Source organism: Podarcis vaucheri, assembly GCF_965113315.1.
Source record: "Podarcis vaucheri genome assembly, chromosome: 2".
NCBI lineage: Eukaryota > Metazoa > Chordata > Lepidosauria > Squamata > Lacertidae > Podarcis > Podarcis vaucheri.
The window spans coordinates 60,184,113-60,202,208 of NC_138760.1; the positions used below are offsets into that span (position 1 = coordinate 60,184,113).

The 18,096-nt window shown below is 45.0% G+C and overlaps 1 protein-coding gene across 1 annotated transcript in view; it reads right to left on the bottom strand.

Annotated features, from left to right (window-relative positions):
• Positions 1 to 289: 289 nt before the first annotated feature.
• NDFIP1 (Nedd4 family interacting protein 1) overlaps positions 290 to 18,096 on the bottom strand; it is a 29,448-nt gene continuing 11,641 nt past the window's right edge. Inside the window, exons 2-8 of the mRNA XM_082213524.1 lie at positions 11,448 to 11,535; positions 10,269 to 10,399; positions 9,994 to 10,081; positions 9,392 to 9,516; positions 7,483 to 7,549; positions 5,402 to 5,507; positions 290 to 1,247 (exon numbers count right to left, since the gene is read on the bottom strand). Of these exons, the coding sequence (XP_082069650.1) occupies positions 5,404 to 5,507; positions 7,483 to 7,549; positions 9,392 to 9,516; positions 9,994 to 10,081; positions 10,269 to 10,399; positions 11,448 to 11,535 (603 nt within the window). The 3' untranslated portion in view covers positions 290 to 1,247; positions 5,402 to 5,403. The remainder of the gene's footprint in view (positions 1,248 to 5,401; positions 5,508 to 7,482; positions 7,550 to 9,391; positions 9,517 to 9,993; positions 10,082 to 10,268; positions 10,400 to 11,447; positions 11,536 to 18,096) is intronic.

An 18,096-nucleotide genomic window follows, 5' to 3' on the forward strand; every position in this document is an offset into this window, starting at 1 on the left:
TTTGGCAACTTCTCCCTAGAAAGGCCCAATGTTCCCAAATAGAGGGATCCACAAAGGAAGTCAAAGTGTTTAGGACAATGAAACACAAATAACTAAGAATGGAGTGACTTCAAAGGCAGTAGAGTGGGATGCCCCACTTAGTAAGAAAATCATAGCAAAATAGTTATTATTTGGCTGCTACCATCATGTCTATGTAACTCAGTTGCCATGAATTTACAGGGAATTTACACTGAAGAAAAAAAATAGGCACCCATGTAAACACTGATGTACAGCAAAAAGAAAGCCCTAGTAATATAAGTGACATTTATTAACATTCTGCTATATTTACAGTTTTAACATAATAAAACTCTGAATTACTGCTTTGCAGAAATCACACAAGTGCACATTAATCTATATTTGAATGCACCAGAAATTAGAAAAGCAAGAAGTACAGCTATGTTAGGAACCATTTCAAGTTCTAAAGTCAACAAAAATGGCGATGTGCTTTCTGATTTTATGCACTGCATTATCAAATTATTTTAGGTGCTTTCGCATTTTATACACCACATTATCAAATTCTTTGAATTTGATACCACCAACATATACTATGAGAGTTCCTACCCAAAAAGTGTGCAGTACAACAGTAAGAAATACTGAATACATACTACCAAGAGTTAATACTTGTACCAGCTTCTTAATGCTCTTTCACTACTATGCCTTAAAAACATCCACATGGTACATGTAGATTTTATTTCCAGGTTGTTTTCATTTTATTTTAACAACAGATACATACTATGTGCAGAAATACAGTCAAAACAAATTTCTAAAGTTCCAAGAACACCCCTTCACAATGGCCAGCATTATTACTTATCTTACACTAAGAAAACATATTCAAAGTTCAATTTTAAGGAGAACAAAAAGCAAGACTGACCCCTTCTGGCTGCAGGGCAATAGCTCATGCTATTTAAAGAACTACAAATACTATATAAGGCATTATTAGTAACATCACAGACTTGATTGCAAGAGCCGTTTCAAACATTAGCCACTAATGATTCAATGATTACAGGAGTTCTGCATTAAACTATTAAAATTTTACATCTAGAAACAAATAGAAAGAAATGCTTCTTTTTTCCAACAGTACTTCATTCATTTTAAAGCGGGTGATTATTTTTTTTCCTTCTGTGTTGAGAGTCTTGATTTATTTCCTGCAGGTGTCCACTTAAGGGAGAACTCATCAATGCAGGAAAATGTTGCCAGAAAACATCAGTCTGAAAAGAGCAAAAGCACAGTTACTATTTTAGCTAAGAGAAGGATGTTTACAATCTTAGAATATGTTTTTCATACGCAAATGCACAACTGTTCACTAGTTTTCGAATCCTTTGTTTCTAGTTCCCACCTTGCCTGTTACATTTAATTCTGACCTCATTCCTGTGCCTCTGTGACTGATGAACAAAATGTACACGGTCAAACTTTATTTCTGGTATGGCACAGGAACAGAGGTACAATAAATTCCAACCCTATTCCTCCCACCCACACAAAAAAAAACCTAACCGAGGATGGAGGGGAGGAGAGAAATCTTCTTGATTACATGAGTTTAAGTTTAGAATTAAAATACTTTAAACTAGCAGAATCACCCAGAATCTGGACCACATCAAAAGCATACACCCGTGTGTGTGTGTGTGTGTGTGTGTGTGTGTGTGTGTATCAGAGTTTGTGTCTCTAAGAGCTACATAATTAGGGCTGAAGAGCAAAAAAGAGGACAGGCCAAGCTGCTGCCAGTCCGAGCTGGGGAAAGAAGTTGGTGGGTGAAGGTGGGCGTGGTCACTGTGCCCACATGCCTCTTTCCCCGGCTTGGGCTGGCAGCTGCTGCAGCCTGCAGAGCAGCCCAAGCTGCCCTCCAACTACGAGTCCAAACAACCCCCCCCCCAACATTTCCTTTGAAATGTAAAAGTCCACTCGGATGGGCATGTTGGCCCCCCCAAAAAAAGAGGTTTTCCCCCAGACATATGGTATCCCTAGCATAATGGGGGGGGGGAGAATCAGTAAATTTTCATTATCAAGCAATTTTTATACCTTTTCAAAAGATTAAGATTGGTAACGATATGCTGGATTTTACCATCCAGTTTAAGTAGCTCCAAAAGGAACCATTCACAGGCAAAGGGCGGCACTGTTGTTCATACGTGGCTGCTCACTGTTCCCCCTCCTGCGCTAGGCTGGGTAACTTTTATACAAATTATTTCTAAGCACACCTCTTAGCAGTGTTCTTGCTTAGGCTGTAGGAGGATGTGGGCAGAGTAACCAACTATTACAAGAAACAACATTTTCTTGTCATCAGGGCCACAGGCCTTTTAAAGTTCTCAGGGAATTTAAGAAGATTAAAGAAGAAGAACCTCCAAGAGTGTAAATAGTAAAAACAAGGACAAGTGCTGATCTGGTGTTTTGTTCACAAATTACAGTAGCAGTACATTTATTTCCGATAGACAGGAATCTGAAAGCCCTGCTGATCTTATGGATATGAAACAAAAAAATAAGGAAATTGGCTTTTGCCAACAGGCTTTTGGGAACGGGCTGCTCCTAATGAGAGGGCTGGTACAGTGCTGTTTTATTATAATTATTTGTATGGTTTTAATAAGATTTTGTGTGTGTGTGTGTGTGTGTGTGTGTGTGTGTAGAGAGAGAATGAAAGAGAGAGTTTTAATTCTATCAATGTTTAATTGTTTTTAAATTATTATTATTTCTGTGTTTTTAGTTTTCTTTTTATCTGTAAGCCACCTTGAGTCCCTGTCAGGGGAAAAGGTGGGGAGGGGTATATGGGGGGAGGAGTTATTAGAATACACTGCTTTGTGCTGTTAAGCAAGAATTAAGAGAGGCTGGGTGATTTTGTGTATGAACAAGGACAGACTGGACATGGGAAGCATGCAGTCCTGTGGCTGGCTCCTAAGCCCTTAACTATGGTTACATATGCACCAGCCAACGGCCTCCCCCAGGAGCACAAGGTCAAGCCTCCCATTCTACTTAAGATTACTTTCAAGTAAGCTCCATGGAACTGAGTCAGACTTACTTCAGGGTAAACATGCCCAGGATTATACTGCACTTCAAATAACTAGTCATCTTTCTAGTCCTGTGAAATTTGTTATAAAGAACCAAGCAGCTTCAACGTATTATTTCTTATTACCTTTCAATTCCCCCTTTCCTTGAAGGAGCTGTACAAGATCTGTACATGGCTCTCCCAATTTTATTCTGTACTTACAACAGCCCCATGAGGTAGGTTAGGCTAAGAAGATAACGATTCCCCCTCTTCCCCCCCCAAAAAAAAAGTTGCATGAAAAAGCTACATTCAGATAAAAGTTATATTTAATGGTTCCAGCAAGAGCAAAAGAACAAGAGTGGCTTACTAGTTAATGGTGTTTCTAACATTGGAACTGAGGGGGGGGGAACATAGGAGCAGGGAAGTTTGTAATTCAGTGTGAATTTCAGATCCAAAAGGACTACAGAGGACACCACAAACCTTACTAAGGAAGTAAAGAAACCCTAACCACAGAGCATTTCTCTTCTTTTAAATAGCTTTTTCCAGCTCAAATGTTCTAATGTGGTGGGTGCCAACTGCGTTTCTTACATGGCCCATGTCATGATGGTGGTTGGTTTTGGTTTTTTTAAGTGTCCCACCACTGCTAAAGAAATCTTCTTTCTGTGTGTGGTCTAGCCATGTATCTCATTAACTACTGGAAGGAAAGGCAAACCTTTTACAGCTTGTGCGGTTGCTGGCCAGCTAAAAAGAAAAGTGGAAAGGGAAAGCTAAGGTTCTGTTTTATAGGATGCATGCTTAATAACATCCAGTTGAAACTTTCATTTTTCCACTACTGTCCTGGACAGAATATCTCCAGGTTTCTCCAGGGTAACAGTTTCTATGGAATGGCAAGGGCACGCCTTTCAAATATTTTGAACTAAGTACAGTACTCTTTTCTCAGCTTCTAGGCCCTTCTAACCCAGCACTCAACATCTGCTTGGCAGGTGCATACAGAGATTCCCACGTCAAATTTTGTGGTGTCTAGGGCAGGGCAACAACTGGTTTTCAATATCGCGATATATCACCAGTTAAACATTGTGATATATCACAATATCTGAAATAAGGAAAGAACTACGCAGAGGCAAATAGGACAATGTCCTGGCAACTGCTACTACTTACGGTCGAAAACTAATAAATGATGATATTATCAATCACCTCATGGCCACTTTCAGCAGCAGGCAAGCCAAAATGCATCCATATGAGACTTTTGGTTTTGGGCTTGGCTACCAAATGGTGGACAATCCAAAGTACAGTGATGAGTCATAGTGAATACAAATAATCTGGAATCTATTGTGGCATAAGCTTTCATGGACTAGAGTCCACTGTATCCCATGCCTTCCTTGGGTTTTGCTCCACCATTTAAGATCCTAGACTCTAAAAAGGCTACCGCTCTAGCAATTCTTGATCTGGGAGACCAGGGCTCGAATCCCCACTCACCCATGATGCCCACTGGGAGACCTTGGGCCAGTTCATATCTCTCAGCCTAACATACTTCACAGGTTTGTTGTGTGGTTGAAATGGGGAGGAGAACCACGTAAAGCAACTTGAGCAACTTGGAAGAAAAGGTGATATATAAATGTAATAAAATAAATAAACTCAAGGGTTTCCTGTAAGACACTACCCAGATTCCAGGAAAAAGGAAATGAAAGCAATGTTATCATATGTGTCCTTTCAAATTGGTATAATTTAGTATAATTTAATATTAAATTGGGACGCGGGTGGCGCTGTGGGCTAAAGCCTCAGCGCCTAGGGCTTGCCGATCGAAAGGTCGGCGGTTCGAATCCCCACGGCGGGGTGCGCTCCCGCTGCTCGGTCCCAGCGCCTGCCAACCTAGCAGTTCGAAAGCACCCCCGGGGGCAAGTAGATAAATAGGTACCGCTTACCAGCGGGAAGGTAAACGGCGTTCCGCGTGCGGCTCTGGCTCGCCAGAGCAGCGTTGTCACGCTGGCCACGTGACCCGGAAGTGTCTCCGGACAGCGCTGGCCCCCGGCCAATAGATGTGAGATGGGCGCACAAACCCCAGAGTCTGTCAAGACTGGCCCGCTCGGGCAGGGGTACCTTTACCTTTACTTTAATATTAAATTGGTATAACTGGTATTAAATTGGTATAATTTAATACCAATTTACCAATTAGTGCACATTAGAAGTTGGAGGAAGTGACTTCTACTGAAATCAATGGGACTTCAAAACGTGTCTAGGATCATAACAGCAAATGGTGCTCTACAAATAAAAAATAAACCAGCCACTCTTATTTGGTGAACAACACTGAAGACGGTATATAGGGTGTGGGATGTCCTGCTTTTTAAATCAAGCAAAGAAACACAAAGAATTAAAGTAGATTCCCCAGAGAATTACCTTTAGTAAATAAAGAGAACTCTAGTCCTGGGAAGAGTTGAAAATGTATCTGGCATCTTCCGAACCTTTGCATAATTGATAAATCCTCTGAGGAACAGGAGAAACCCTAACAAAAAATAACAGAGTTATATTTCACATACACATCTTCCATTCTTCTGAAAGGCAAGGTTCATTCCTACAATTGGTTCCCTCTCGTTTAACCAGTTATTGGTCCACAGGATTACCCATTCTCTTATCCAATCACTGCTACACTTACCCAGGAACCTGCAGTGAAGGACTTTCTCAAAATGTTTTCGGATGTCCAACCATATATCTTTTGAACCACTTATATGTTTGTTGATACTCTCAAAGAATTGAAAAAGTTGCTAAACTGGACTTCCCTTTATAGAAGCCATGCTGACTGAAAAACTTGTTATTTTATTTGCTTAATAATTCCAGCTTCAAAATGACTTTTAACCAACTTTAGAAAAAAGGTTAGCATGACAGGGTCTGTTATTTCTTCAGTTCCCCTTCCCTCTCAGTCCCTTCTTTTTTTTTGAGGAAGGGGATATCATATTGGTTACCTTCCAATCCTCTGATAAGGATCAGGTGGCCATGATCAGAGGCACATTTGTACATCTTTGGCTAATGTACCTTTCATTCCTCTCATCAGGAGGCTGAGTTTAATGACGTGGTATACTGTCATTGAAAATTCAGCAGTTTCAATTTTGAGCAAAAGTTCTTGGGTTCACACTATCTGGACCTACTATGGCTTATGGTTATGAACCTTGCATGCTCCACACACTGTTTTGAGTGAGAGAATATACTGAAAGTTTCCATGCCCTGTTTAGAAGAAAGTGCATCCAAACCTGGCAAAGGGTGGTTTGTTCAAACCATGCTTTGTTAATGAGTCACAAACAACCCAGGTTTTAATGCAATGACAAACAACAGTTTCTTACAAATCAGAAAAGGAAGTTTTAAATCTCACCACTTCATGCATAGTGGGGAAGGGGAAGTGAAGCTGAGGCCCATGTTTGTACCCATGGGAGCATCTCTGCATCCCCCTTTAATTTTCCTTTCACCACTCTGTTGTCCAAAGTTCCTATTGCTTCCCTGGCTAGTTCCTTGTTCCTGATGTAGTTGAAGAAATATTTGTTTTCATGCCTTTACCAACTTTCTCCTCATTTCCCCCCTTTTCTTGCTTGACACATTTATTTGCTGGAATTAGGAATAATTTTTGTTCTCATTTTGGCAAGACTTCTTCTTTTTAAGGCAAGCTTTCTTGCCTTTTATGGTTTTCTTCACACTATTATTTAACCACACAGCTATCATCGTGAACTCGTTTCTAAATCTGTGGTGTTCATTTTTCTAAGCCTGTTATAAATACATCCTCCCAGCTTCCCGAGAGGATCTGACCCACCACTGATAGATTTACTCCGTTTTGAATAAGCCGCTCTTCCTAAATAGTTAACATCACTAATGTTTTTTCCAAGTCAATGAGGGCTAAACTGTGACCCAACAGACCTGTGGAAGAAATTTCCCACTTTTTTCCTTCTTTATTTCAAAAAGTCAGGTGTGGATGCCAATTTGATCACAGAGGGTATTTAATTCTTTCCTCCTGTGTTGTTTTAAGAACTGAACAAAAGCCCTGCTGGATCAAACGAAAGGCCCATCTGTCCTCATAGTGCCCAGATGCCTATGGGAAGTTTGCAAGCAGGATCTGAGCACTACATTATCCCCCCCCCCCCCGATTACCACGACTCCCAGAGTTGCTATTATCCTTCAGGGGTGAGGAGAGACAGATACAGCACTGTACCTGTCATTTTCCACAGTCAAACAAGGTTGTGGGTTTCTTATTGCAAAGAATGAAATGTCCACTAGATGGCAGGATTTCTTGAAAGGAACATCTCAAAAATCTGCCAAAGTTCTCTCAAGTGGCCAGCATAGGAACTAACCTAAAAGACTGGCAGAAAAGCCCCTTTCTGAAATCAACATTAAAAATACACTACAATCATTATTACAAGAAAGGAATAACAACTAGATATGAGCAGGTTCATGCACAATTCCTAAGGTAAAAACTGAAATGAACGTTTAACACTTACCTAACACAAGGAACACCCACCACAACCAGTACTGACCATCAAAGTAACCAGGAAAATAGGTGGAGAACTAAAAAAAAAAAAAAGTGGGGGGAGAATAAGGTCAATCAGTATGTAGTTGCAGGATTTTTGCACTGGCATTTTGTTACTAGCAGCAGTTATTGCCGGATAAATTCCTGCTATTGCACACATTTCTTCTGTAAACTGTTTAGTATAATAATTAAGCAGTATGTAAATTTTGTAAAATTATACACACACTCCACCAGTAACTCAGGGTTAAGTTCCTAAATCCCTGCAAAAATTAATACTGCATGGCGACAGGACATGATCCGAAAAATCTCTATGTGAAGAGGTACCGTATTTTTCGCTCTATAACACGCACCCGTCCATAACACGCACGTAGTTTTTAGAGGAGGAAAATCCGTAGGCATGCCACCCGTAGGCATTTCCTCCATAACACGCACAGACATTTCCCCTTACTTTCTAGGAGGAAAAAAGTGAGTGTTATGGTGCAAAAAATATGGTAACTCTCCAGATACACACAAGCACTTCTTGTTGCAATGGTCTGGGATGTATGCTAACAAGGTCAGACTTAATCCAGACAAGACAGAGTCCTTTTGGCCAGTAGGAAAGCTAATCTCAGAACCTGTTCTGGATGAGGAATTCTAAGGTGGCAGGTGATGTAAAAGAGCTTCTTTGCCTGAGATCCATAAGAGCGGCTGTAAATCAAGAATCCACAATAATGTGCTTAATGGCCAAAAACAGAAAGCTCCTGCATGTGCAAAATGCAACTACTGAAATACAAAAGACTGTACAATTAAGGACCAAACATGAGTTCTCTGGCTTCTAAAATCAAAAATCAATTCAATCACATTTTTTTCTTGCACATCCTCAAACTATCGCCACCCTGACACAAACCAGTCCATGAACTGCATACAGAATGTGTTGGGTGACTTCACTGCAACACCAATAACTTCCAGCGGGGAATATAAGCTTTGCAGACAGTAAATCCTTTCAGCCACTCAAATCATTGCTTCTGCATAGGCATTTTCTCTTCTATCTCCACTTCATAAATTAAAAGCTACAAGGCCAGTGAAATTCTAAATAAGCACCACTTAACAAACAGCTACGTTATACACATGTAGTTTTATCTATCCAACAACAGGCAAGTCTGGCTTCATTAAGCCATGCTGTGATTCAAGAAACACACACACACACACACACACACACACACACACATTTTTAACTGGTTCTCAAACCGTGCCAGTAACTTTTATTGCAGTTTTGAATAAAATCTAATCAATAAAATGGGCAGGTCATTTTGGCATACTGTAGCCAGTACTCCGAAGGGCATCTAGTCTCTCCTTACAGTTTTACATACATCAAAAATGGAAAGTTTACATCACAGAATTTGTTCGCTCCTCTACATCAACCTATCTAACCAATCTGTTCCCACTATTTGTGGGAATCCATTACACCAAACACGAGTGATTTTAGTATCCATGCCCTTTGAGACAACATTCACCTCACATAATTACACAGCGAAGTATTTCAGATATCTTTTTTTTTTCAATTACTCCTCAATGGAGCTGCCTTTTGGTAATCTGAAACTATGCAAATTAGCTGAAACAAGCACACTGTGCAAATCTGCATAATTTCCATTTCAAAAATCATGTTTGGTGGTTGAAAAGATCATGGTGTTCAGAATTTCAGAATGCTTACACAGGGTTAGTAACTCAATGAAGATGCATTTTCTTCATGTAATAAAGACATATTCATATGCTTTGTACATGTTTTGTCTTTAGGACTTTCACAAAGGGAGGACTCACTGGGGAATTATTTGTTGCAATGCCTATCATACACAGATCACTCGCCTATTGATGCAGCCTTCTTTTTCCACTCCTCAACTTACCCTGACAATCAAGATCCACTTAATGAGAGACAGACCAAATCCAGAAATAGCCCCATATCTTCCTGCTGCTGAGGTAGTCAGGCAGAAAGAGAGAAAGAATCCAATCCAGTTGAAAAGGAATGCCACTAAGGAAAAAAATAGGGAGAATACAGCAATCACAATTGATTTCAATTTGTTCCAATTGTGGGCTTCATGGAGGCATCTCACTAGAAAACAGGGTGCTGGAGTAGAGGGATCTTTGATCTGAGCCAGCAATGCACTTCATATGTTTTTAAGCAGAAATGGTCACTCCACCCTTCCATTTTTCTGAAAGTTTCATTCCTAACTTTCCAATATAAAATGCATCCCAAGTAACGACAAATCCCTTCTCTGCCCAGAAACGGCTGGCTTGTCATAAAAGTTGCCCATCTGCACTAGCAAGGACAGCAACCACACCCCAAGCAGGCATGTAGCACACAATCAACATGGAAAATCAATATTCAGGTGAGACAGTCTACTATATGGACAAACCACCTCTTTGAAAAAAGAAAGTAAAATGCTAGTTCAATCATGTTAACAGTTCTGTCACAAAGATTCAGGTGTGTGTTTTTTAATGTACTTACTGAAGAAAGTCAGCATGAAAATGCCGTCATTTCCTATCCTCAGCTGGTCAGTATCGTCAAAGTCATCCCGTGCCACAAAGTCCTCCTCCTAAGACAGAAATAATTCAAGGTGGGTAGCAAATGTCAGACAAACTAATTTACCGGCATTAGGTTTACAATACTTTCCCCCAAAAGAAAGCTAAAGTGCAGCTACTGTCAATGCTTACTCTTCCTTGAAAATCGCATGGTTGAGATACCATAACTAAAGGCACATGACACAAAATCATCACACTTACCCTCCCAGGAACTAAAGGTATGGTAGCTTCTGCCTTGGTTCTCTCTGCTTCATCATAAGTAGGCAGGGTTGTGGCTACATTGTAAGACGGAGGATTAGGAAACCCAGCCTCATCTTTATAATCAAAATACACTGCGGGGAAATAGATAGGAGAGAGATAGGTTAATTATTAGAATACCTACATACTAAAAATTACAACCTAATATTTCTTCCTGATAATAAAAAAATAAGGATAGATGAAATGATTATAGTGCAAGTATCGTGTGTATGGCAGCAACCCAGCTTTATGGCACATAATGTGGCTAATTTGTGACCTTTCAGATGGCACTAGACTACAGCTGCCATCATTCCTGACCCCTCGCTAGGTTGGCTGGGGCAGATGGGAGTTGTAGTCCAACAGCATCTGGGAAGTCACTGATCAGCCACCCCTGCTCTATGGTCTTTTATTCAGGTATAGAAATGGATAAAGCAGGATTCCTTGTGCACAACCTCGTCAGACAAATCAGTGTTAATTTGCTTTCCAAAATGCAAGGTTGTCAAGGCTAGGCTGATGTAAATGATGAACATAATCATATAATGAGTGTCACTTAGAAGTAGATTATGGTGTTTTGATTCATCTTATTAATTCTACACTGCATGCAAATATATTCCCAGGTGCCAATTTGAGACCCAGATGACTTGGAACTTTGCAGGATGATCCTAGCCTGTCATAACAGCTGAGCACAACCCAAGCATGTCTGCAGAATCCTCACAGATATAATGAAGACTTGGAGAAAGATGCACTCTGCAAGCAGCAAGGAATAATTATCCATGGTTTCAAAGTGTGTTCAGAGGTGGCAACAGAATTTTTGGGTCCACAACACTACGTAGAGCAGACCAGTCACCCAGCTGCAAAAAAACTCTCCCTCTCCCTTTCCTGATACACACACCATTAGCATCAAGTTTTACAGCCACAAATGCAGTATAATATAAATTGGCAACAGAATGAAATGCTACCTTCCTCTCTATGCTAAGACAGAGCACTCAGGAATGTAAGATGAGCCAAGAAAGGTGGTTTATGAAATCACATTATTTTCCCATGAATTTATGTTGCCTGCACATAACTTTGCTATCCTTCCAACCATTAGCAATGATAATCAACTAATGAAAATCAGTGAGCATTTAAAAAATAAATAAATACCTGCGTTCTCCCCAGAAATGCTGCTGTAAGGTGGTGGGAAATCATTTACAATTTGCAGGTTCTCACAAGGCTCCTCCTCATTCTGCAACTAAACAGAGACATTTTTGGTTTTAACATGGCAAGGACAAGATGAAGAGTGCACATTTTTTATCTTAAAGGCATAGATAAAAAGAAGTCAGATAAATTTCAACTGTGACGGCAGAAATTAGATGCCAACAGAGTATTCTTCCGATTAATAAACATACTTTAAAATGTTTTAAATGGTGTATAGATGTTTCATAAATTAAGAACATTTAATCAATGATTTAAATCACGATTTAACTCCCCAGTTCCCCTCCCAGAAAATTTATATAACTGAGTCAAGTTTCCAGTTTTTAAATTATACTTTTCCTAAACAAGAATGCATACTTTCTGGCTACTGTAGCAATTACATGTACTGATTTGCAACTCAACGGAGTCTTTATATAACATGTGAGCATAATCCAGAACATTTGACCAAACAGATCATGCATCTTTGTGCAACAGAATTGTGACCAAGGTACTTAGAAAAAGAAGTATGGTTAGTTCTCTTTGTACATTCGCAAGGATCCTGAGCAAGATCATATACTTGAAGTCTAAGTTTACAACCCTATGCATATTTATTTGAAAGTTAACTTCCACTGAATAAACTGGGACTTAGTAACATGCATAGAATGGAGCTGTAGGTATCCGGAATTGTTAAAAAGCAATGGCAAAACAATGTTTCTCCATGAGATAGAAAGTAAATGCCCATGCTGTTTGGTTGGTAAGGGTCACAAATATTCTACAACACTGACGAACTCAGATAGCTGGAGTAAAAGGTCATCCACAGATTTGTTTAAATAAATAAATATTGCCTCTATGGATCTGGGGACTTACAATACCGTATCTCCTGGATGATAGGCCCACAACCATAGAAGGCAACGAATAGTGTGTAATTTCTCCCCATAGTTCTCTATTTTACATTCAGGAGGGAATGTTCTCTTTTACACTGAAGGGGCCCTTAGAGCAAAAGCTGTAGCTCAGTGGCTGAGCACATCCTTTGCATGAAAAACATCCCATGTTCTATGCCTGACATCTCCAGGTAGGTGTGGGAAAGAAGACTCCTGGCCTGAAACACTGGATAACCACTAGCAGTCAGTGTTGACAATACTGAGCTAGGCTGACCAGCTCTGACTCAGTAGAAGGCAACTTCCTGAGTGCCCAAGTGCAGGTTTTAACTGCTGATTCAGATATAATTTCTGTTATGATGAAGAGCCTGTGTGAACTTTAATCCTGGGCACTCTCTCCCCTCTTCCTCCATATATGGAAGGAGGAGAACAAAAGCTTCCACTTTCATTTTAGAACTTTCCACAGCTCCCTGTTACATTCTAACTCAGGGAAGCGTTGTCTGTTCTAACTACAGTGGTACAGTGGTGCCTCGCAAGGCGAAATTAATCCGTTCCGCGAGTCTCTTCGTCTTGCGGTTTTTTCGTCTTGCGAAGCACGGCTATTAGCGGCTTAGCGGCTATTAACAGCTTAGCGGCTATTAACGGCTTAGCGGCTTTAAGAAAAAGGAAACAAACTCGCAAGAACTCGCAAGACGTTTCGTCCATAGGGAAATTCGTCTTGCGGAACGACTCAAAAAATGGAAAACTCGTCTAGCGAGTTTTTCGTCTTGCGAGGCATTCGTCTTGCGGGGCACCACTGTACCTCGGGTTAAGCACTTAATTCGTTCTGGAGGTCTGTACTTAACCTGAAACTGTTCTTAACCTGAAGCACCGCTTTAGCTAATGGGGCCTCCTCCTGCTGCTGCAACGCTGGAGCACAATTTCTGTTCTCAACCTGAAGCAAAGTTCTTAACCTGAAGCAATATTTCTGGGTTAGCGGAGTCTGTAACCTGAAGCGTATGTGTCAGAGCTGCTACCAGGTCCCAGCTCACATAGGACCACGCCACACAGCGTCCACTTTAAAAGAGTCTTTATTGAGTTACAGGTTTCATTTCCGAACTGCAGCGTGCAGCTCTACACCTTCTGCCCTAGGTCGGCGAAGACCCATCTGAGTCCCCGCCTCTTGCACACCAGCTTAATACCCTAGCCTTGCTCCACCTCCTTCGCCTCTCCCTACGTCTCTGGGTCCTTCTGCCCCCCTGGGACTCCTCCCTTCTACTCTCCTCTGACGCTGACCCCCCTGATCCTTCCGCTTCCTTTCGGCGGGCTTTGGGACCTGGCTCACTCTCCGGGCTGCTTACTGCTCCAGCTTCCGCTGCATTTGAACTTGGCGCGCGCGCCCAACTCTCTACTTTCCTCTTGACCGTTGCCTCGCTCTCTGAGGAGGGCGTGACCACCCCTGACTCGTGCCCTCCCTCCTGCTGACGGCCTCCGGAACCCGATGCCTGGCTGCCTTCCTCCCTGCTGTTCTCAGTCTTGAGCGTGGGTCCCGACTTCCAGCTGCTGCTCTCTGAATCTCCTCTGTTCCCTTCCTCCTGGGGTGTCCCCCCGGATCCCCCCCTTGCTCTGCTCACTGGGGCTCCCTTTTGGGAGTCCTCTGACTCACTGCTTAGGCTTGGAGATCTCGGTTCGTCATCATCACTCATTCTCCCTTCGGCTTCCTCCCCCTCGCTCTCTGTTTCCACCCTTCTCTGCGTCTCTGCTTCTGAACCCCTGACATCCATCCCCCCCTCGAAGCCCCCCCTTCCCCCCTCCCCGCTGTCAGGTGTGGGTGCTGGGCGCTCCATCATCATGGGAGGGAATGCTGGATACAGGTCGCTCCCCGTGGGTGGCCGCCAACTGAAGACCTCCGAGTCTTCCCCCTCGCGGTCGTCGACGTTGACTTGTTGCTCTTCCATCTCTGTACCGCCGTGCTCGAACCCGAGGTCCTCCCCGAACACGTCCATGTCAGTCTCTGCGTCGGTCGCTCGACCTGGCCTCTCCAGCCACTTCCTGCGCCATTGCTCCTCTGGTCGATCGTCCCACCAATACGAGTTGCCTGATGCCGAACCTGCCGGTGAACCTTCTGGGGAACGGGTGCTCCGTGCGGGTTCCCCTTCTGAGTCGAATCCATGGAACGTGCTGGAAGAAAGTGTGGGTGTGAACAACCAGTCGTCGAAGAAGCTCGCTGGCATGGGTTTGTGTGGGAAGAGGGCATGAAACTCGTCCTTGAGCAGGGGTTCCTCCAAAGCGTAGTCTGGTACCCAGCTATTGGCGCTGGCCCGGGTGCCCTCTCTGGCTAAGAGGTATTCGACTCCCTCTTCCCCCCATCTGGAGTCCAAAATCTCCGTGACCTCGTTGATGTGGTCCTGGTGCTTCACCTCCCGCGTCTCCGTCCGTTCCCGGAGCGGACTTGGCGCCGTCCCTGGCTCCTGGAACCTGTGAGGTGCCTTGTAGGGAGTGAGCACCGACCTGTGGAACACCGGATGCATTCTGGAACCCTCCGGCAGCGCCAGTCGGAAGGCTACCGGTTGATCTGCGCTTCGACTTGGTACGGACCGATCTGCTTGTGCCCCAACTTCTTCTTGGCAAGTGACCTGGTCGGCACTGCGTGGGCTGCCAACCAGACCCAGTCTCCCACTTGGATCACTTCGCCAACCCGCCTGTGCTTGTCAGCTTGCACCTTGTAGGCGTGCTTAGCTAGCTCCAGCTGCCGTCTGAGTTGATCGTGGACCGCCTGCAGCTCTGACGCGAACGCGTCCGCCGTCTGTGGTTCTCCGTCCCCCACTCTCTCCAGTCCCGGGAAGGTTCTGGGATTCCTCCCATTGTTGGCAAAGAACGGCGTCACTCCTGTGGACACGTGCTTCGTGTTGTTGTAAGCGAACTCGGCTAGCGGCAGGTAATCCACCCACGTCGCAGGCTGTTGATTGGCATAGCATCTCAGGTACTGCTGCATGATGGCATTGACCCTCTCTGCTTGCCCGTTGGTCTGCGGGTGTCTTGCTGATGCCAGATTGACCTTGACATTTAGAAAACCCATCAGCTTCTGCCAGAAAGACGAGATGAACTGGCGTCCGCGGTCGGACAGGATAGACCGTGGCAGGCCATGCACTTTGAACACGTGATCTATGAACAGTTTGGCGGTTTGTTCCGCCGTGGCCACCTTCGCACACGGAATGAAATGTGCCATCTTGGTGAACAAGTCCACCACCACTAGCACAGCTGTCTTGCCTCTCGAGCTGGGTAAATCCGTCACAAAGTCCAGGGCCACCCTCTCCCACGGTTCAAACGGTGTTTGCAGCGGTTCTAACAGTCCCGCCGGTGGTCTGTGTACCGGCTTGGCCCTCTGGCAGGTGTCGCACCTCGCGACGTAGTCCGCGACCTCTCCTCTCAGCCTGGGCCACCAGAAGTTTCTCGCGACTAATTCCATCGTTTTCTCTGTGCCAAAGTGACCGGCCGTGGGTGCGTCGTGCAACTGTTGCAGTACCTTGGCGCGAAGGTCGTCTCCTGGTACATAGACAGCCCCTTTGCGTAGGAGCAAGCCGTCCCGCACCTGGAACTCGTCCGTGGTAGCCGTGCCTCTGAGCAGTTCCGCCATCTTGTCTTGCGCGAATGAGTCGTCCCGCAATGCACGTCGCACCGCATCCAGGTCTACTGTAGCTGAAGCACACGCCCACGCCGTCGGTGCGAAGATGTGCATGGCCGCCGCTGGCGTCACCTCTTCTAGGTATTGCGGTTTTCGGGACAGTGCATCCGCCATGATGTTGGTGTCGCCTGGGACGTACTCTATTCGGAAATTGAAGTCAGCAAAGAACTCCGCCCAACGTATCTGCCTCTGGTTCAGGAACTGAGCCGTGCGCCAGTGCTCCAGATTCTTGTGGTCCGTGCAGACCTGCACCGTGTGCTTGGCGCCGATTAGGAAGTGCCTCCACGCCTTGAAAGCTGCATGAATGGCCAGCAACTCCCTGTCCCAGATGGTGTAGTTCTGCTCCGACTTGCTGAGCTTTCTGGAGTAGAACGCTCCCGGCCGCCACACCCCCTGCGGGTCTCGCTGCAGCAGGACAGCTCCCACGGCTCTGTCTGACGCGTCTGTCTCTACCCTCAACGGTTTACTGGGGTCGATATGCAGCAGTTGCTTCTCCGATGCGAAGAGATGCTTGAGCGCTTGAAAGGACTGTTCCGCCTGCTCCGTCCAGATGAATTTCTTTTTTTTGGAGCTGAGCGTGTCCGTAATTGCTGCCGTCTGCATCGCGAACCCCTTGATAAACTTGCGATAGAAGTTGGCGAAGCCGACAAACCGCTGGACCTCCTTCCGGTTGCGCGGGCTCTTCCAATCCAATACCGCACGAACCTTGGTGCTGTCCATGGCTATCCCCTTGTCCGACAACTTGTATCCCAGGAAATCCACCTCCGTCGTGTCGAACTGGCACTTCTCCAGCTTGGCGTACAGTCTATGTTGTTGCAACCTGCTGAGCACCTCCCTCACGTCTCGGTCGTGAGCTTGCTGCGAGTCAGAGAAAATCAGGATGTCATCCAGGAAGCAGACGCATGTCTTGTAGAGGAGTCCCTCCAACACGTGATGCATAAAAGCTTGAAAACAGTGAGAGCCATTTTGTAATCCAAAGGGCATAACTCTGTATTCGTAGGTGCCCAGCGGTGTGAACATGGCCGTCTTCCACTCATCGCCCTCCCGCATGCGGATGAGATTGTACGCCCCTCGCAGGTCCAACTTGGTGAACACGCGTCCCTTGCGCACCGTCGCGAGGAGGTCGTCAATCCTGGGCATGGGGTAATCAGACGGTTTGGTCATCTGGTTCAAAAGGCGGTAGTCCACAACTAGTCTTTTTTGGGGCGTGTCTTTCTTTTTCACGAAGAAAACGGGACTGCCCCCCACTGCCTTGGACTCTCTGATGAAGCCACGCTCCAGATTATGCTCGATGAACTGTTTGAGTTCCTGCATTTCATCTTCAGACATGGAGTATAGCCGCCCCTTCGGCAGCGTCGCCCCCGGTAGGAGGTCAATCTTGCAGTCATATGGCCGGTGAGGGGGTAGCTTGTCCGCCTCCTTCTCGCAGAAGACCTCCAAAAAGCTCGCGTATTTGTGGGGGACCGCTTGCAACGTTCCCAACTGCAGTTGTGATTCCTCCTCCTCTCCCTCCCGTCGGGGCAGGATGCAGTGTTCTGCGCAATAAGAGGAGCCGAAGATCAGTTGTCTCTGGTACCAAGCCAGTGTCGGACTGTGCCTGTCCAGCCAACTCATGCCCAACACAATGGGCGTGTCCGACAGTTGGGTGACATTAAAACTGATGACTTCCCTGTGGTTGCCAAGGCGCATCACCATCGGTGGCGTCTGCTTCACCACCTGCCCCCCTAGCAACTCTCTGCCATCCACTGTGACGACTTGCAGGGGCAGAGTGGCAGGCAATAGCTGTATAGCGTGCTGCTCCACAAAGCTCTGCGCTATAAAGTCTGCGTTGCTTCCAGAATCCACAGAAAGCGGCACTTCGATAGTGACGCCGTCGGGTAGCTGGAGAGATGCTGTGAGCTGCACTACTGGTTTGGGTGGGAGGGGATCCGTGGGTTGCAATATCGCTGGGGACTGCTTCACAGATGCGTCTGGCTGGGCCCCAGTGCCTCCGTCTCCAGCCAGACATCGTCGTTTCCCTGCTGTGGTTCTCCTTGCTGCGTTGCTGCAGTCACCATTGCTGAGGCTGCAGTGTGCT